Genomic DNA, 20,509 nt, shown 5'->3' on the forward strand with positions numbered 1-20,509 from the left:
AACACAATCCGTTACAATGCAGCGAGTTACTATAACACATTCCGTTACAATGCAGCGAGTTACTATAACACAATCCGTTACAATGCAGCGAGTTACTAGAACACAATCCGTTACAATGCGGCGAGTTACTATAACACAGTACATTACAATGCAGCGAGTTACTATAACACAATCCGTTACAATGCAGCGAGTTACTACAACACAATCCGTTACAATGCAGCGAGTTACTATAACACAATCCGATAGAATGCAGCGAGTTACTATAACACAATCCGTTACAATGCAGCGAGTTACTATAACACAATCCGTTACAGTGCAGCGAGTTACTATAACACAATCCGTTACAATGCAGCGAGTTACTAGAACACAATCCGTTACAATGCAGAGAGTTACTATAACACAATCCGTTGCAATGCAGCGAGTTACTATAACACAGTACATTACAATGCAGCGAGTTACTATAACACAATACGTTACAATGCAGAGAGTTACTATAACACAATCCATTACAATGCAGCGAGTTACTATAACAAAATCCGTTATAATGCAGCGAGTTACTATAACACAATACGTTACAATGCAGCGAGTTACTATAACACAATCCGTTACAATGCAGCGAGTTACTATAACACAGTACATTACAATGCAGCGAGTTACTAGAACACAATCCATTACAATGCAGCGAGTTACTATAACACAATACGTTACAATGCAGAGAGTTACTATAACACAATGCATTACAATGCAGCGAGTTACTATAACACAATCCGTTACAATGCAGCGAGTTACTAGAACACAATCCGTTACAATGCAGCGAGTTACTGTAACACATTCCGTTACAATGCAGAGAGTTACTATAACGCAGTACATTACAATGCAGCGAGTTACTATAACACAATCCGTTACAATGCAGCGAGTTACTAGAACACAATCCGTTACAATGCAGCGAGTTACTATAATGCAGTACATTACAATGCAGCGAGTTACTATAACACAATCCGTTACAATGCAGCGAGTTACTAGAACACAATCCGTTACAATGCAGCGAGTTACTATAACACACAATCCGTTACAATGCAGCGAGTTACTAGAACACAATCCGTTGCAATGCAGCGAGTTACTATAACACACAATGCGTTACAATGCAGCGAGTTACTATAACACAATCCGTTACAATGCGGCGAGTTACTATAACATAGTACGTTACAATGCAGCGAGTTACTGTAACACAATCCGTTACAATGCAGCGAGTTACTATAACACAATCCGTTACAATGCAGCGAGTTACTATAACACAGTACATTACAATGCAGCGAGTTACTATAACATAGTACGTTACAATGCAGCGAGTTACTATAACACAATCCGTTACAATGCAGCGAGTTACTAGAACACAATCCGTTACAATGCAGCGAGTTACTATAATGCAGTACATTACAATGCAGCGAGTTACTATAACACAATCCGTTACAATGCAGCGAGTTACTAGAACACAATCCGTTACAATGCAGCGAGTTACTATAACACACAATCCGTTACAATGCAGCGAGTTACTAGAACACAATCCGTTACAATGCAGCGAGTTACTATAACACACAATCCGTTACAATGCAGCAAGTTACTATAACATAGTACGTTACAATGCAGCGAGTTACTAGAACACAATCCGTTACAATGCAGCGAGTTACTGTAACACACAATGCGTTACAATGCAGCGAGTTACTAGAACACAATCCGTTACAATGCAGCGAGTTACTATAACACAATCCGTTACAATGCAGAGAGTTACTGTAACATAGTACGTTACAATGCAGCGAGTTACTGTAACACAATCCGTTACAATGCAGCGAGTTACTATAACACAGTACATTACAATGCAGCGAGTTACTATAACATAGTATGTTACAATGCAGCGAGTTACTAGAACACAATCCGTTACAATGCAGCGAGTTACTGTAACACAATCCGTTACAATGCAGCGAGTTACTGTAACACAATCCGTTACAATGCAGCGAGTTACTATAACACAATCCGTTACAATGCAGCGAGTTACTATAACACAGTACATTACAATGCAGCGAGTTACTATAACATAGTACGTTACAATGCAGCGAGTTACTATAACACAATCCGTTACAATGCAGCGAGTTACTATAACACAATCCGTTACAATGCAGTGAATTAGAGCCCTTTTACATTTAATCAGTTGCTTTCAGTTATAACCGAAAGCAAACTGATTTTCAAAGTAATGCCCATGTTTTCCTATGGCACATTTCACACTTAACGCGTTTTAAGTGAAATCTTTTTCACAATGCACTGCTATGGGAAAAATGCGTACCAACATGCACTAGCGCGTACTAACGTGCACTAACGCATACCAACTGATTAAGTGTAAATGGGCCCTCACTAAAACACAATCCGTTACAATGCAGAGATGTGAACAGGCTTATAGAACTGTATGGGCAGCGAGTACAGATTCTGAATTATTCTGCAAAAGAACTGATGCAGTGTGAAAGGACCTTTAGGTGCAATAGTGAGTGCATCCAGAGGTTTTACACACATTTAAAACTCACAAGCCAGATCAGAGCAGGCATGACATCACATGTCGGGGTAAAAAGGAAGAACAATGCTTTCGGTTGTGGCGATCTACCAGGATGGATTCCTGGGCAAGAAGAGATGGGGCTGCTGTACACACGCTGGATTCTCAGAAGAGGCGTTTATTTTAGACAGCTCGGCTTTAAGACTTCCGCACTGATAATTTCACCACACACAGGGCTCTGAAACTTCTAAAGGATGCTTCACTCCAGTATCTGCAGGAAATGCAGACAATTCCCCCGCAAGCGTTTTGCCATATGATATGTGCGTTTCGTCTGCATTTGAATGCATACCCTCTTGCAACCAATTAGGTTTGCTCCTACATTTTAAAAAAATCCCACTTCCTCCCCTCTTCCCAAACAATTTCCACAGTTCAATTTCCCCTTCCAAAAGTATACTATATTACCCCTACCTTCTGGATCAGGGGTGTCAAACTGAAATACAAAGTGGCCCAAAATTGAACACGAAGACCAAGTCGCGGGCCAACCTCAATGTCTAGTGGCTCCCCTCCCTTGTAAAGTTCCTTCATGTTTAGTGGTCCTCCTCCCTGCCTAATACAGTTCCCTGGTGTCTGATGTCTCTTCCATCTCCTATACAGTTCCCAGCTATCTAGTGACCACCCTCCCTTGTCTATACAGCTCCCTGGTGTCTAATGCTTTCTCTTCCCTCCCCCATACGGCTTCCCTGGTAATATAGGGCTTTACCTTCAATATAACATCCCTAGTGATCTAGAGTGGGCCAAACATAATTAATAATCAGAATATTAGGACAGCACTTTTCTCCTGTCGGACTTCTTGCTGAATAGGTACTGACCCTTGCCAGGATTTGAACTCTGGTCTCCCATGTCAAAGGCAGTGCCCTTAACCAGTATACTATCCAGCCACTAAAGTGGGGAAACCACTTGGGGTCCAAATTTAATGGCTTTGAGGGTCAGATTTGGCATGCGGACCAGAATTTGACATGTATGTTCTAGATAGTGTATGGGGAAAGGGAGGACGGGAAGAAGGATTTGGAATAAGGTTTTAAAGTGAGGGGATAAAGCCATAAAAAGGACACTTTGGTTGGTCACCTGAAGAATGACAGAAATCTGCCAAAACTTGGCTGGGCTAAAATAATTTACAGTGTCTAGAGTGTCAGGTTAATAAAAACACTCTATGGAAATGCTTGGCAATAATGAAAGGACTACCACTGCATCTGTGTCCAATCAGCGCACACTGATCAAGTCTTCCTGTGGAACCACTGCCACCCGGTACCGCTTTGATAAACAATCCTATATAATATTTTTAAGTGTCCCTGCGTCCTGTCCGTGTGTCAGTGCTTTTGTGCTACTGCGCATGTCCAGCACTGACAGCCATTGGGACATGACGCAGGACAGGGCCCCAGGCGTGTGTGCGCGGGCGCTGTGATGCTGCGGCGAGGACTGACCTACAGCCCGTTTTTAAACGGGCTTAGGTCACTAGTAGTATATAATGGTAGTGGACATGCTTGCAACAAAAACAACGTAGGTCAGTCTTTTCAGTTAGAGGTTTGAAAATCTAAATTGATCGTTTCACTGATGTCCATTAAATAAGGTAAGGGCCTGTTTCCACTACACGCAGATTGGATGCAGAATGGATGCAGAAAAACTCCAAAAGAATGCCTATGGAAAAATCTGCATCAGAAAAATCACGTTTAGTGGAAACAGGCCCATAGGCATTCATTGGAGTCAGTTTTTCTGCATCCAATCTGCGTGTAGTGCAAACAGGCCCTTAGTCATACAAACATGTTTCATTTAGGCACGGTTCACATGGACGCTTAAACGATGGCCACAGCGCTCGTCATTTAAGCACTCCCATTCAAATTAATGGACAGTGGCGTTACTGTTTTTTTCCAGCCGTTTACCATCATTTGCACAAACAATGCATTTTTTTCCCTGTTTTTCCCGTAATTTGAACCAACCCTGAAAGCAACAGGCTGCTTTCAGGGCCATTTACTGCTGCGCCTCAGTGTCCCTCTGCATGAGTGAAAAACTGCTGTTCACCAGTGAAAGCTGTCAAATGCTTTTCTGCTTGCTTGCAGAAAAGCATTTGATCGAGATGCTGTGGGCCACCTTATGCATACAGGTGTTACTATCCCCCACTGTAACCCAATTCTCACACCAATTTTTCATAGCAGAATATTGTGAAAACGATTTTAGTTAAATCGCGTATCGTGAAAACTGTGCCATAAGAAAACATGGGCATTACTGGTACTTTGAAAATCAGATTTCTTTTAGTTATAACTGAGAGCAACCGATTAAGTGTAAAAGGGGCCTAACCCCCCTACACATACACCTAACACTAACCTCCCCTCTATATAACACCCCAGCAACTTGCCTGTGGAGCTGCAAAGATGCTAATTACTGTGCCTGGAAATCCAAAATTTACCTGAACAGCTGTAAAGCTGCTGATAGCTGCAGTTTGGCTACAGAGGTGCCCTGCTGCGCCCAAATTACTTGCTTGCTACTGCCACAGCTGCCAATTTTGTCGCTGTGCCCAAAATACCAGGTGCAGCATGCACTCAAACCTGTTCCATTTACAGAGTACACAGTAACATTGAACCATGCAGTTGTGCAATGACAGAGCCACGTGCAACAGTGCCTATTATGTTCTGCCTAAACCTATAATATGTGCCAAAAACCTGCTTTCATTGACAGTTGCAGTGTAAGCAGGGTAGAGCAACAGATTGTTGTTCATGATTACTACTGTTCACAGTACAAATACAGGTGATCATGTCTGCTATAGTTTATGCAGCAGTATGTCAGGTTTCACACTTTTTAGGGTCACACACGGCTTCCCCGCATGCAGAATCGCAACAGATGTGACAGCCCAGATCGATCAATGGGAGGGTTCACATCGTATGTGGTTCCCACATGCAGGGAAAAAACCTTGGCACCCAAATTGCCACTAATGTTCTCTAATCTATGGTGGTGCAGTTTTTACCAGGGCGCATCTGATCTTTATCTGCCGTAAAAAGTATGAATCCTTCCAAAACCCTGAAGTTAGAGGGATGTGGAGGCTGCCACATTTGCAGTATTTCCTTTTAAATAATACCAGTTGCCTGGCTGTCCTGTTGATCCTTTGCCTAATACTATTAACCATAGACTCTAAACAAGTATACAGATCAGATGTTTCTGACCGAAGTCTGAATCACACGCCTGAAACGAGTATGTGGCTAATCTACTCAGACACTACTGATGCCAGAAACATCAGCAGGGCTGCCAAGCAACTGGTATTGTATAAAAAAGCAATAGGGCATCTACCATATACATCCCACTTTAGGTTCCCTTCAGTGGCGTAGCTAAGGAGCAGTGGGCCCCGATGCAAGTTTTACAATGGGGCCCCCCCAAGCACTGTATACGTAACAATTGATACGGCGCACCAAAACCTGCCAAGGGCAACTACAGTTTCAGAGGTGCAAGAAAAGGATGGGAAACAGTTTGTTAAGGATTACCACTATTCAAAGTATCTATAGAAGTAATTATTATGAGCACAGGACCAATAGAGAGCTAATACTGTAGTTGAGGGAGGGCCCTTCGTGGCCCCTCTGGCCCAAGGGCCCCAATGCGGTCGCTACCTCTGCAACCCCTATTGCTACGCCCCTGGTTCCCTTTAAAGGTGATCCCCTGGCTGGCTTTCTCTGGATGTTTGAAAGCTCTGAAGTGGCACTAGAACCATATTCAACATTGGCAGGGATCATCTATTAACAAAAGTAGATGAGAAACCCAGGCATACAAGAAAAAAACTGTACTGTCTCTTAATATCAGCACATAACCAAAGTAACCCTACTAGGCTGGTATATTCTATCATGATATTGGCAGACTTCTCAAATTGGCTATATTCTAAGCATTGTGAGAAAAAGAAACCGTGGTGCCTCTTTTCCACTGCCGAAGCTTTTTGTTGAGTGAAATGCATTGGAATCTGGAAATGCACTACAAAAATACATGTCATTGTAGAGCACAAAATCGTATGCTTTTGCGTTTTCATTGTGTGATTGTGGTCAAAAAGGGCCCTAAGGAAGTTACTGAATCCGTATTGTGAAAAAGATTGGTAAAAGTCTATAGGAGCGACATATCGGTGGCATCTATGTGACCGGCAGTCGTGTTTTGTAGTTGCCAGAGGAATAATCAAAAAGGTCATAAATCAAGCAGCAATATAGATACAAGGTGCTAGCAGTCACCCATATAAAATGTTCCGAGTAGAAGGGGTTGTATATAAGCAATCCCCGTTATGGAATGACTGGTGGTTTGACGTACAATATATGATAGTATAGCATCAAAAGAAAAAGTAATATGGGTTTGTGTTGGTTTGTCTGACTGTGGGGGGTTCTGACAATGCAGTCACTGTTTTTACTATATATGTCTGCAATGTGCGGATGGTTTACTGCCTTGGTAAGCAATTAATCCAATAGAGGTTGCATTTTATTAAATATAGTACTCTGCCAGAATCTTATATCTATATTTATTGCTGTGAGGTTTATGAACCTTTATAGGATATGAAACTGGTGAGCGAGCAGCACTTTTGCTACAGTTTGTATCCTTGCCTTAACTGACCTGGGGACAGTGGCGTAAGGGTCACCATAGCAGCTGCTATGAGGTCCTGTAATTACTAGGAGCATGGCAAACTGGGGGACTGCAGGCGGCAAATGCTCCCGTCCCCCAGAGGTGCAGATTATCAGCAGCGGAGCATAGAAATTGTGACTCACCTCTCTGGGTTCCAACTACAATCTGCAGCCTCCTGGCATCCCTTTCTCCAGGACAACAGCCCCATCTCTCGTCACATTATGAGGGAGGGCGATCTAATTATAGAGATGGGGACACCTGGAGAAGATAAATTGTTGGTGAAGGCCCGAGAAGAGAGCAACATTTCTATGCTCCGCTGCCAATTCTCTGCATGGGAGGGAGAGGGGTACGTCTAGCTAATGGGGGTGTCCTTCTGGCCATCTATACAGGGTTGATCCCTTTGCCTACCTATATTGAGGGGGCATGCCTACCTATACTGGGGTGTGGTTGTGTGTGTGTGTGTGGGGGGGGGGGGTTCCTTCTGGTTACCTGTACTGGAGGGAGGGGGGGGGGGGACATCTGAATACCTATACTAGGAGGTTGGCTATTTCAAGGCCACCTATACTGGGGCTTTCCAACTACCTACACTCCGGGGGTCCTTATGGCTACCTACATTTCGGGGGGGGGGGGGGGGGGGTTACTACTATGGCTACCTATACTGGGGGATCTACAACTACCTATAATGGGGGTCCTTATGGCTACCTATACTTGGAAGAAGAGGAGGGGGAATCTACTTCGAACTACCGATACTGGAAGGTCCATCCACCGAGGAAAAACAACAATTGTTTTCATACAGCAGTCACTCAAACCAACATTACAGATTAGATCCAATCCCACATCAACAATTAAGGTGAAAAAAGACTATGGAAAACGCACCTAAAAATGCAAAAAGCATAAAAAAAAAAATTGTAAAAAAAAAAAATTGTCTGCCTAAAAAACAGGGCTGTGGAGTCGGTCCAAAAATCCACCGACTCCTCAGTTTAGGATTCCACCGACTCCGACTCCTCTAATTTGCATATTACAATTTTGTTGATTAACAGTATGTAACGTGAAATTCGTCTCTTAACTGCCAATGCTTAGGAATTTTACAAGACAACTGAAGTGAGAAGGATATGTAGACTACTATATTTATTCCCTTTAGACTAAAACTAGTCCTTGGTAAGAGGTACAGACCGGAACAAAGAACATCTATCAGGCCCTAGGCAATGTAAGTGTGGGTACATGTAAGAGTGATGTGCAGGTACTCTGCAGGGGAATGAGGAGATTCTTCCTCTATTACACATTCTTCATGCACAATCTGAACAAGGTTTATGGGTGATAGACAACACCTCTGTGTTCAATGTGCACAACATTCTCAGTGGATTCCCTGCAGCTCTGTGGGGGAGTGCATATGTAGAGTATAGTACTACTGTGTAACAAAGTAAACCTGCAACAGATGAAATTAAAGTTTTATACATACCTGGGGCTTCCTCCAGCCCCCTTCAGGCTAATCAGTCCCTCGCTGTCCTCCTCCGCCACCTGGATCTTCTGCTATGGGTCCAGGTACTTGAGCCAGTCTGGTGTAGTACGCATGCACACACTCCGCCGCCGGGAGCCTACTACACCTGCGCAGCACTATTGCGCAGGTGCAGAACGCTCCTGGCTGTGGAAGCGGCATGCGGCCGGACTGCGCTGACTGGCTGAATTACCAGGACTCATAGCAGAAGATCCAGGTGGCGGAGGAGGACAGTGAGGGACCGAATGGCCTGAAGGGGGCTGGAGGAAGCCCCAGGTATGTATAAAGCTTTTCTTTTAATTCGCATCAGGTACCCTTTAATTCATAGTCATCAAACCAAATTTTAACATATCAATTTATTTGATTTCATGAGCAAAGGGAGTGCATACATTTGCATAAACCAGCATCAATGCAGAATTAATTCCATCTCATTGACCATCTCTATTAGTGACACGGCTACACATCAGGCTTTATACTTACAGCATAGATGTTATTTCGTATATATAAGAGATTCCTGTGTACACATCATATATATAGTCACAATCAGATGTGTATATCTGACTTTAAAAATACGGGGACTGCTTTATTGAACTAATTTTGATTGGTTTATTTCATTTTTGTGGACTAAGCACAGCTATTACTGTATATATACATTATTTTTAATTACTATTATCTGAGAAATAGAACATGTTATCATATTTTCTATTTTAATTACAGTTACAATTTCATTAGGAGTCGGAGTCGGTGCATTTTTTCCCGACTCCGATTCCAGGCACCCAAAATTGCTCCGACTCCACGACTCCGACTCCACAGCCCGGCTAAAAAACCCCCTTGGGGTTCACACAGTCTAAATGATACATATACAGTCTATAGTAAAGTTCAATCCAAAATGTCAAAAAGATAGTCAATGGCACAATGTTCTATAGAAAGGCTGGACTGGAAAGGTCCATCCACCTATATATTCTGGGTACAGGTAAGTCCCCGGTTAACAAACAAACTGGGAACTGTAGCTTAGTTCTTAGCTTGAATCCATTCTCAAGTCGCACCTCTATCCCCTGGGCCTCCTATGTGCTCCCTCTGTGCCTCTCTGTCCCCCTCTGTGCCTCTTAATCCCCCTCTGTGTCTCATGGCCATCTGTCTCCCAGCAGCAGTAGCAGTGCTGAACTCACCTTCCAGCCTGAGTCATCCGTCTATCCACTCTGCCTCCTGCAGCCTCTACAGTACAGCACCGCTTCCTGTATGTCACATGACATACAGGAAGAAATTTTGTGCACAAGAGCCAGCAGGTGGCGAAAAGAGGAGGACAGACATTGCTGGACTCTGTTCGAAAGCAAGTCCAGCTCTGCAGGAGACACACACAGGGACATGGGGGAAGATTCAACCTGCTTCGTCAAACTTCCCAAGCAGAAATGATGCCATTGCAATGGGATTGGGCAGTTCCCAAGTCAGAGATTACCTGTACTGGGGGGTTCTTCTGGCTATCTAAACTGGGGACTACTTGGGGCTAATACTGGCTATTGTTACTGGGGGAGCTACTGAATACTGGGGCCCCCTCTTGTTTACGCACATTATATTATTCATTTTTTTGTTGGGAGTTAACCAAAAAAAACTTTGCTATGGATTTCTAGCTATGCGCCTGGTCATAGGTTTAAATACACCAGGGACAATTATATCTGAACATAGTTTGTATAATTATATGAATTATATCTGACTACAGTTTGTATAATCTTACTGTGCTTGCATTGTGTTTGCTTTAGGTGCTGCAGTTCCTGCTATACTACAAAATATACTGGTTTCCTTACCAGATGGTAGCTAGGAATTAGACTTGCCCTGTTCTTAGCGTTGCCTTTCAGTGCCATTACCTGGTTTTGAAAATGTCCCTGTGAAAGTGAATGCATCCTTTCAAGGACACTATTAAGCCAAAAAAGAAAATACTGCCCAACTGTGCTGTAAATAATTTTCAGCAATGTCCATTTTTAAACATAATGTGATACTTTAACCCAATCCACAAGATGTATGGCCCCAATGCTGCATCAGGTCTCTGGGAAAGGCAGAGACAAAACCGAGAAATAGCAAATGAACTAAATTACCAACAATGCCTCACATTTACTTTAAATGAAAACCCTAACCCACGCCGGTTATGTGCTGACAAAACTTAAAGCACACCTGATGTGTAGGAAAAACTGAAGATGCTCATCCTCAGTTGGTACAGAGGTTTCCGGCATTCTCGTAAAGCGCACTGATACAGCACTGGGTCGCTATCCATCTTCTGGCTGCGCACCTGGAAAAGGATGAGAGCATCCGTACTGGGCATGCACGAGTAAGGTTTGAGCATGCCCAGTAGAACGAAACAGCTTGTGCATCAATATAAACATTTGTAAGGCTGCAATAAGGAAGGCTAGACTGTAGATGGTTCAACTTTATACTAAAGTTGGAACTGCGACGATAATAACACGTGTTTTAAAGAGAGAAATTCCCCACAAAACTGAAAATTAATTTAGGAATTATTAAATAAAAATGCTCATTGCCAGAGTGATTTTGATACTTTCAGGAGTTTTGTAAAGCACATCTAAAGGAGGGAAAAAAAAACAACACACCTGTTTACTAAACAGATAAGATGCCATCTCTTATAGATTCATTAAACATGTCAAAGCAAAGTGGCGAGTAGCTGTGGTGACTCCGACCATGGCTCCTAGCTGCAACTGAACAAACACATTTTAATGGAGTTTCAAGACATAACGCCTTGGCCTAACTGCTAGTATAATGCAGCAGAGCTAGAGTAATGATCTCATCAGGACATTTAAAACTTTATGTATACAAACAGTAAACATGGTGCAATGGGTCATTGGTGGCCACTTCACGTCCTAGTCAGTGACGTGGTCCATGTCATGGGAAGGAGGAGGAGGAATGACTGTTGGTTGTCAGTTACTAGGCAGTCAACTGATGGATATCAGGACCCGATCCATCAGGTCACATTGCAGGGCTAAGTTTGTGCAGATGCATCGCTTGCAAGCAAGCACGGTGTTCTGTCTTATGCAGGGGTGTGGAGCGGCACGGGGGGTGATGTCGTGCGGTGGTCAGTGTAAGTGGGGCCTTAAAGAGCATACTTCAGAGGTTGCAAAGAACAGCATTTATACTGCTTGGGGTTTCATCCGGCTCAGAAGGATGGCGAGGCAGCCAGTGGAGTACATGGGGCTGGAGAACACCACAGGTAAGTATAAATGCTGCTCTTTGTAACCGCTCAGGTATCATTTCAAGCGGACCTGAACTCGGAACTTACTCTGAGCTCTAAAAGATATGCAACAGCATAATAACCTTTAAAGAAAAAGCATGTCTGTTACAGAGGATACAATTCATGCAATAAATCTGCAGTGTGTCTACTTCCTGGTTTAATGGAAGCAGAGAAAGGGTTAACATCCTGTGTTTACATAGTAGCATATAGAGTAGAAAGCATATCGAGCGCATGTGGGAGAAGAGAATACACAGATAGGATTACAGAGGCAGGCTAGCAGTACATACACAGCTTTCCTGCAAGTGACAATTATCCAAGAACAAATTAACTGACAAGGTAACAAATTACAGTCAGGGAAGTGCCAGGAAGTCATGCTTCCAGCAGGTGAAGTGTGAGCGCTGGGGGTGGAGGGGGGGGGGGGGGGGCTGCACAACGACTTCTATAAAAAGGAAGCTCATTTCTTTCTGATTAGGGGAAGAATATACAGAACATTGTCAACACTGCTAAGGACAATGTAAACGAGATCAAGTATCGTAACATAAGCTGTCCCTTTTCATAGGCGGAATCTTTGGACAGGGAGGATTTATAGGTCTCTGGGGGCTGCAGGAGAGCTCAGCAACATTCTGCACATCGCAGTGACTGCAGGCTGCCTCAGTGCAAATAACCAGCAACGCTGCATCTATGTCACAACTAACCAGAAACTCCACAACCACAAAATATAAGGCCTTTTCGATCTATTATATACCAAAGGAGAAAGGAAGCTAAAATGCTAGATTTGCAAAGATACCAAGCTAGTCTTGAGCTTCCGATTGGTACATACAGATGCTAGATTTCATTGCCAGTCTTTCTTTAGCAGCTTGCATGAAAGCTCTGGGTTCAGGACAGGTGTCTCACAGTGTAGCCAATGTTGCCATTATTAATCTTCAGCACTCGATCACAAATGAGAAACACTACAAGTCCTGGAACCCGGTAACATCACTTTTCTAAGCTGGTGATTTGAAAAGCGCTTACTAATGCAGCTGGTAGTCCAGTGAAGGGGTGGAGTACAGACACAGCAAAAGAGCTCTATGATCTGTGAATCAGAAGGAGAGACTCAGAAAGATGGGCTGTACCGATGTACAGCGAATGCTGCCCCCTAGAGTTTTACATGGGTACTTGATAATATGATACCAATATCACTAAGTACAGTACATGCAATCCGACAATCGACTCCCGAATTAATTGTCGGATTAAGTGTGGTCCCTGCACAATAAAGAGTGTGCTATAACTTGTAAAACTGGTGTGCTGATAATCCTTGTTTTCTGCCCTTTAGGGTTTTCCTCCTGAATTCTGTGATCCAGGTCGCTTCATGGAAGAGTTAGCCCTGATTCGCCATCTCCTATATATAACCTTTTTTATGAATCTCCGCTTTATTTTGTGTCTTTTTAATCAATTCCCAGCACTCAATAGTTGTTCTCTACCAGGCAAGAGTTTTATGACCTGCAATTACTTATCACTCGGAGCTGTAGTCCTAGGTCCAACTACAGAGAAAGTGTTATATGCATACCTAAATTCTTAATCCTTACAGTAAGGAAAATAAAAAATAACCTATATTTTTTGTGTATACTTGGCACAAGTACATATGGGATAGTGTAACAAGTCAATTTAGGTACCCTTCAACTGATCAGGGTAATCTGGGTCAGTGGAAATCTGCATTTCTGGTAACACAATCATTCATGCTCATGGTGGTGTTATCACATGTGCATGCAGACAATTATATGGTAGAACAAGAAAGCCCTTAAAAAATAGCACCTCCCACAGCAAAATTTGAAAAAGTATAACAAAAATCTTTGTTCAACATTAGGTATAATAATAATCACAATATTGATGATTCAATAAAGAATAAAACCATTAAAAAAAACAAGCAAATATTCCAATATTGATGATTCAATAAAGAATAAATGGTTTTATTATTTATTGAATCATCAATATTGTGCTTATTATTATACCTAATGTTGAATAAATATTTTTGTTATACTTTTTCAAATTTTGCTTTGGGAGGTGCTATTTTTTAACTACTTTGGCCTCCTGGACGTACTAGCTACGCCCAGGAGGCCATGTGCGCGTGCACGCACGCTCCCGGCCGCGGTTCGTTAGCCTGGCAATCATTGAATCGGGCTATGGTGCCCGATCACTGATTCCTCTCCCCCGCTGAAAAAGCGACAGCTTCTCTCGGAAGCTTCGCTTTTTCTGGCTGTAACGTACCCCATGCGTCGCTCTAAGCGTGTGTTACGCTTAGAGTGACGTCATGTAAACAAACTCATGGCCACCATCTTGTGGCCAAAAAGTAAAACTGCAACTAAAAGTGAAAAAAATAAAACTCAAGACACATTTACATTATAAAACTATGGTTTCCATCCCACCCTCCCAAAAATACCCAAATAAAATGTTTAATACAAAAAAAAAACCATGTAAATATTTACCTAAGGGTCTAAACTTTTTAAATATCAATGTAAAGATGAAATATTTCTATTTTTTTTTTTTTATTTTAAACTTGTAAATAGTGATAGATGCAAAACGGAAAAAATGCACCTTTATTTCCAAATAAAATATTGTCGCCATACATTGTGATAGGGACATAATTTTAACGGTGTAATAACCGGGACATATCGGTAAATGCAATACGTGAGTTTTAATTATGGAGGCATGTATTATTTTAAAACTATAATGGCTGAAAACTGAGAGATAATGATTGTTTTCCATTTTCTTCTTATTCTTCCTGTTAAAATGCATTTACAGTAAAGTGGCTCTTAGCAAAATGTACCCCCCAAAGAAAGCCTAATTGGTGGCGGAAAAAACAAGATATAGATCAGTTCATTGTGATAAGTAGTGATAAAGTTATAGGCTAATGAATGGGAGGTGAAAATTGCTCAGAAGTGAAAACGACTGAAGGCTGAAGTGGTTAAGGGCTTTCTTCTTCTACCATATAATTGCTCTTGTTTTGAGCCCTAGCACACACGGTTATTTGGTTGAAGTGTTGCAGACACTTTCCAGAAACTATGTGCATGCAGGCAGTCGCTTAATCCAGTGGGTGAGCAGTTGCAATATCGCATGGGTGGGGGGGGGGGGGGGGTTAGCAGTAGTAGATAACTTCACGTCAAACAAACCTGTGGAAATATTAGACATGAGGAAGGCGCTACAGCAGAACATTACATTTTATAGGCAAGTATACTCCTAGAGATTAATTTCCATACAAATACCCTACTGTTTGGTCAAACAAAGGGAGTATAGGTACTCAGGGGCTTAAGTGCAAATGAAAGGGACACCACAGCAAAACTTTGATGAGTACCACATGCATCATGCCATCTTTTTTTCCCTGGACCTAATGCTGTTGGGTAACTTTAAACTCAAAGGCTGACATTAACCTTCTGAGTAAAGTAATTCTAAATCCCCTGCTTGGTCCAGATTCCACTCACACTATACATTATCTACTCACTTCCCTGATAAACAGTACATATCAGGACTACAGAAAAACCAGGAGCCAAATCGTAAAGACACGCAAACAGACAGACCTCTCTTAAACCTGAGTTTTTCCCTGCTCCTAGAAAAATGAAAATTGCAGAGACTGAAGTAAGATGCAGCCAGTATGAAGTGGAGGTCAGACTGCATCTTTCTGCACCTTCAAACCAGCAGAAATGTTTCTGTAACCTTCCCCAGATGTGTGCCTCGATACAATCCTGACTCGGAGGTCTACAGACAATGGCCTCAATTCACTAAGATCATGCTGGAGATAATAAGGCAAGAGAGTTCCTTAAGTTACCTCCTCTGTAGTTAAGTTACCTCCTCTGTAGTTAATTTACCTCCTCTGTAGTTAATTTACCTCCTCTGTAGTTAATTTCACATGCAGTTAATTAACAGCCTGTCTTTAACTCTGGAGTTATTTTAAGGATTGAAGAGTTAACTTAAAGATAGAAGAGTTAACTTTAGGTTTGCCTGAGGTAAAATGTTTCCTGAATACTACATGCCTTATCACCATGGTAACAACTCTAGAAGAGTGATTAAAGAGAGGAGATAATCTTAGTGAATTGAGGCCAATTCCTTTTACTTCATGTTTGGTTTGTGCTCTGACATGAACAGTCAACTGTGTGAACTTATATAGATAGGTGCACGCCTTTCCTAATCATGTCCAATCAACTGAATTTTCCACAGGTGGACTCCATCCTTGAGATGTTTCTACAGCTTAATTGATCAAGGGAAACCGGATGCACCTGAAGCTCAATTTTGAGCTTCATGGCAAAGGCTGTGAATACATATGTACATTTGATTTCTCAGTTTTTTTTTATTTTTAATAAATTTGTCAAAACCTCAAGTAAACCTTTTCACATTGTCATTACGGGGTGTTGTGTGTAGAATTCTGATTCTGTGTGTGGAATTCTGAATTTAATCCATTTTGGAATAAGGCTGTAACATAAAATGTGGAAAAAGTGATGCACTGTATATGCAACGTGTATTGTTCAGGTAAGAAAGTCTCTTTCCCCTCACTTTATCCATCCAGGGCTACCATATCTACAGACATGTATTATTTCTACCTCCCTTGTCTGTCTATATTGCTTGCTTGCAATATAATTTATTTGTACAGCACCACACAAAATGTTAGCATATTTAAAAACAAATCACTAAAAGTATTAATAACAATTGTCAGGTTATCACTTCTCAGGACTATGGCTTCCAACAGCACAGACAAATACGTGCTAAGAACACATTTACAGGATCTTGTTGCCAGTCTGGCAAATGTGGTTAAAACTGTGAAAGTTAACCATGTGTTAAATTATTGAAACATCTTAAAGAAATGCACATTCTTCAGAAAATACAGGGTTTCAAAGCCAATAAAAACTGGTGTTAGCCTTTACGTTTCTATCGTAGCTCGAGTCCAGTAATAATAATAATAGTAATTTCCTTACTGAGTTACCTCTCTAGGATTCCAGAACCCTAGCCGGAAACCCCAGCTCATATTTCTCATGAGCCTGAAATACTCAGATTTCTTCTTTAGCTCAGTATAGATATTAGTCTGCAGTGAAAATTCATTTTTAAACTAGCCCTAATACATACATTTCTTAAAAGAGACCACAGGTTGAAGGCTAGATATTGGCTATTCAGTTCACAGTGAGTATAGCATTTTCTGCTATTGGGCTTAACGCATGCAATTCAAATAAATGTGCTTTCAGACAAAGCCCTACATCTCCCGTCTTTTTTTTGTACTTTCTTTTTTTTTGTGCATCAGTGGTTCAAAATATTTTCTGCGCAGGTGCATCCTCCCAGCTCATACATGATCACATGATCACAAGGGGCTTGTGAGCAGGAGTCACATCTGCGCACAACTCTGCCCACCACCCTTGACTGATACATCATTCTGAGCTGTAGGCATGCCCTCTACCACACTGGAGTTGTTGGGAGGAGCACCATCCTGAGAGGGAGGGGTAAGAAAGAGAACATGGCATCCAGCTTGCGCTTGGCCTAGAGTCTAGACCAGGCATGGGCAAACTCGGCCCTCCAGCTGTTACGCAACTACAAGTCCCACAATGCATTTGCCTTTATGAGTCATGACTGTGGCTGTCAGACTCCTGCAATGCATCGTGGGACTTGTAGTTCCTTAACAGCTGGAGGGCAAAGTTTGCCCATGCCTGGTCTAGATCAAGACTTCCCCAACCCTGTCTTCAAGTACTAACAACAGTACAAGTTTTGCCGGAAACTGTGACAGGTGAAGCTGCAGTCACACTTGTAAAAATCGTGGCAGTTTTCCCACAGCGGGAAAACACACATCCCAATACACAATCGCAGTGCAGTGGGAGCAATGTGCATTTTCCCAATGTGGGGGAAAAAACTACTGGCAGTGCTGCTTTTTATCGCACAACACGTGCGATTCACTATTGCTGACAGTCAGCTGTTCTTGGCTGGCTGTCGGCCAACACTGCAGATTAGTTCGCAGAAAAACACTGCCATTTTTCCACAGACTCAAGTTTGACCCCTGCCTCAGCGGTGCCGATTAACTACCTGTGTGGAATGTCACAAGCTATGCAGTGTTGGTGGTACTCAAGGAATTAGGCTGGGAAACACTGTCCTAGGCTGACCAAACACTCTGGTGTATCTGGGTGACATAGCGCCTATGGCAAATACTGAAATTGCGCCCCCCCCCTCCCCCATCAGACCACCTTGTCCCATAATAACAGCTTCTTTTCTTGCAATGATACAAATCTCTCCAGTATAGGTTGCTAGAGTTAACCCCCAATTAAAAGTAACCAGAGGTAGCACCCTAGTATAGGTAGCCAGATGTAGTTCACCCAGTATAAGTAGACCCATGTTTACGTTGCCCTCCTAGTATATGTAGTGAGAGATGTCTCCCCAGTATAAGTAGCCTTCTTTAGCATAAGTGGTAAGAGGTATCCCCCCAGTATAAGTAGTCCCTCAGTATAGGTAATGAGAGGTTCCCCTCAGTATAAGTAACCCACTCCAGTATAGATTTGGCAGGTGTCCCCCAGTAGAAGTAGATACCCCCGGTATAGGTAGTGAAAGATGTCCTCCAGTATACGAGCAGGAACAAATGCCTGAGAGGCATCCTTAATATGGTGGTGAAGCATGAGGGAGGAGGAGGCAGCCATGGCGCCCATGGCACAAGCCATGCCTGCACCCCTAGATACGCCTCTGAGTCAGATTCTCAACAGAGATAGCCTCAAGCACTTGGTCAAAAGAGCTGTAGCATGTGTACAAGGCTTTAGTGAACTACAGTTGTGGTTTATACTGTAATACTGTGGTTCTGAATAACACAGTCAATCTATTGTTTTTCCTACTTTATATGTCACACCTGTCTGACCCACCCAGGGGAAACAAAAAGAAGTTGCACTGAAGTCTCATTGACATCCAACCCCTGATAAGATATTTGATCCAAAACTTTGCTTCTTCACACTGTTTATATCAGGGCTGTGGAATCTGTACAAAAATCATCAGACTTGGACTCCTCAGGTTTATGAAACCACCGATTTCGACTCCATGTACTCAAATTTGCTCCAATGCCTTTCACACTGCAAGCTGGTGGTGCGTTGCAGCACGGCAGCAATGCCACATGGCCAAGAACAGGCCTTCAGGCAGTTCCCCATCTAGCCACCGGCCAAGCAGGAAGTGATGAGCGCTGTCACTTCCTGCTTCGGGTATGCGGAAGTGTATTGTTAAAATACACTTCCGCGCTTACGTGCCACGACCGCATGTTTAAAGAAACACGCTTCATCATAGACTAACATGACTTCCGGGTCGACGCAGATTGCTGCAGCAACCACAGCGGTAACGTAGTTCTGGCCTTGCACTAGCGATGCGGCAAAAACACCACTTACTTTGTGCCGTAACATAGCAGTATGAAAGTCTCCATAGAGTTTCATTGCCTGGCAGTGGGGTGTGGGAAAAATACTGCCCCACACCTCCCCGGTGTGAAAGAGCCATTTCTAATACTTACCAGGGCTGTGGGTGGGGTACATACAAAAATCATCTGACTCCTCCAGTTTATGAAACCACCAACTCCAGGTCCCCAAAATTGTTCCGACTCCCGACTCCACAGCCCTGGTTTATATTTCTTACATTACTTATCTCTCTCTGCTAGAAGAATTTGTCTAATCCAGTCCTGAGGGTTTTAAACAAGAGGTGTAGTAGATTACAAGCTAAAAGCATACCATCATAAATGCAGTACAGGTGGAGGTGGAGAGGATCGCCCAGCCCAAAAACATCTCACAAACTAAACCTGAATTGCAAAATAGCCCCACAAAATGAAATCTGAAAACTGTAAAGAATCGAAAAAAAACTTATGTATGCAAAGTGAATAGCTGTGAATAATGTTCTATGCAGTGTGTATCATCTCATACAGAATGACTGTGGTGAGAGCATAAGAAGATGCAATGCTCAATACATTCCAGCCACAGGCTGCCCCGAAGTCAGCAGCAGACATTATACATGCCTACTGTGACTGCAGTTGTCATGGTGCATAGAATGTGAGCCTGCCTTAAAAAGCAGCACAAAATTAAAGGGTGATCCCTTCACCTCCCCAAGTGATCATGCTTGCCTGTGTGTGCTCTACAGAGAGAGAAGATAAAACTCGATCTATGTACTAGATCCTTATGCCGCCTACTATACAGTGATAAATGGTGCTGCCTGATTAAGTTACCGTAACTCTTCAGATGTTCTCATAAATGCAAGACAATTTCCTAATTCAGCTGAAAGTGTCCAGACTAGAAAATGTCTGTCTGTATATAGAACAACTATAAACCAATGAACAGGATAAAGAAATGCCGCGCATGATTCCATACTCTTCTAAGTAACAGTTAATCAACTGTGAGGTCAGTGTACAAACACCATATAACAAAGAAACTAGATGCATGGGCATACTGGGGGGCTAGAGAGATTAGTATGCTCTGAAAACACTACACGTCTTACGAGGCTGCACACAGCCGCCTGTTAGGCCTGTATCATTCTCTAGCACCCTGGTAAGTTCATGCATCTGGTTTCTCTGTTCTATGACATGTTTGTTCACTAACTTCACCACTAAATATATGTTACTAAGAAGGATGTGGAGTAGTGCCCAGAGTTTCCT

The 20,509-nt window shown here is 42.5% G+C and overlaps 1 protein-coding gene across 6 annotated transcripts in view; it reads right to left on the reverse strand.

Moving 5' to 3' along the window:
• Window positions 1–20,509, reverse strand: part of STOX2 (storkhead box 2) — a 294,752-nt gene that overhangs the window by 123,536 nt on the left and 150,707 nt on the right. The window contains exons 1-2 of one of the 6 annotated variants that reach the window (XM_068278728.1): window positions 11,492–11,569; window positions 11,267–11,371 (exon numbers count right to left, since the gene is read on the reverse strand). The exons of 2 other annotated variants lie outside the window; for them this stretch is intronic. Coding sequence is in view for 2 of the 4 variants with exons in the window: in XM_068278725.1 (XP_068134826.1) it covers window positions 10,836–10,866 (31 nt within the window). In the remaining 2 variants the exon portion in view is untranslated. Of the gene's footprint in view, window positions 1–10,835; window positions 10,890–11,266; window positions 11,372–11,491; window positions 11,570–20,509 lie in introns of those variants that run through there. 3 more of the 6 variants (XM_068278729.1, XM_068278725.1, XM_068278722.1) reach the window with 3 other exon arrangements.

Source organism: Hyperolius riggenbachi, chromosome 1 (assembly GCF_040937935.1).
Source record: "Hyperolius riggenbachi isolate aHypRig1 chromosome 1, aHypRig1.pri, whole genome shotgun sequence".
NCBI classification, from domain to species: Eukaryota; Metazoa; Chordata; class Amphibia; order Anura; family Hyperoliidae; genus Hyperolius; species Hyperolius riggenbachi.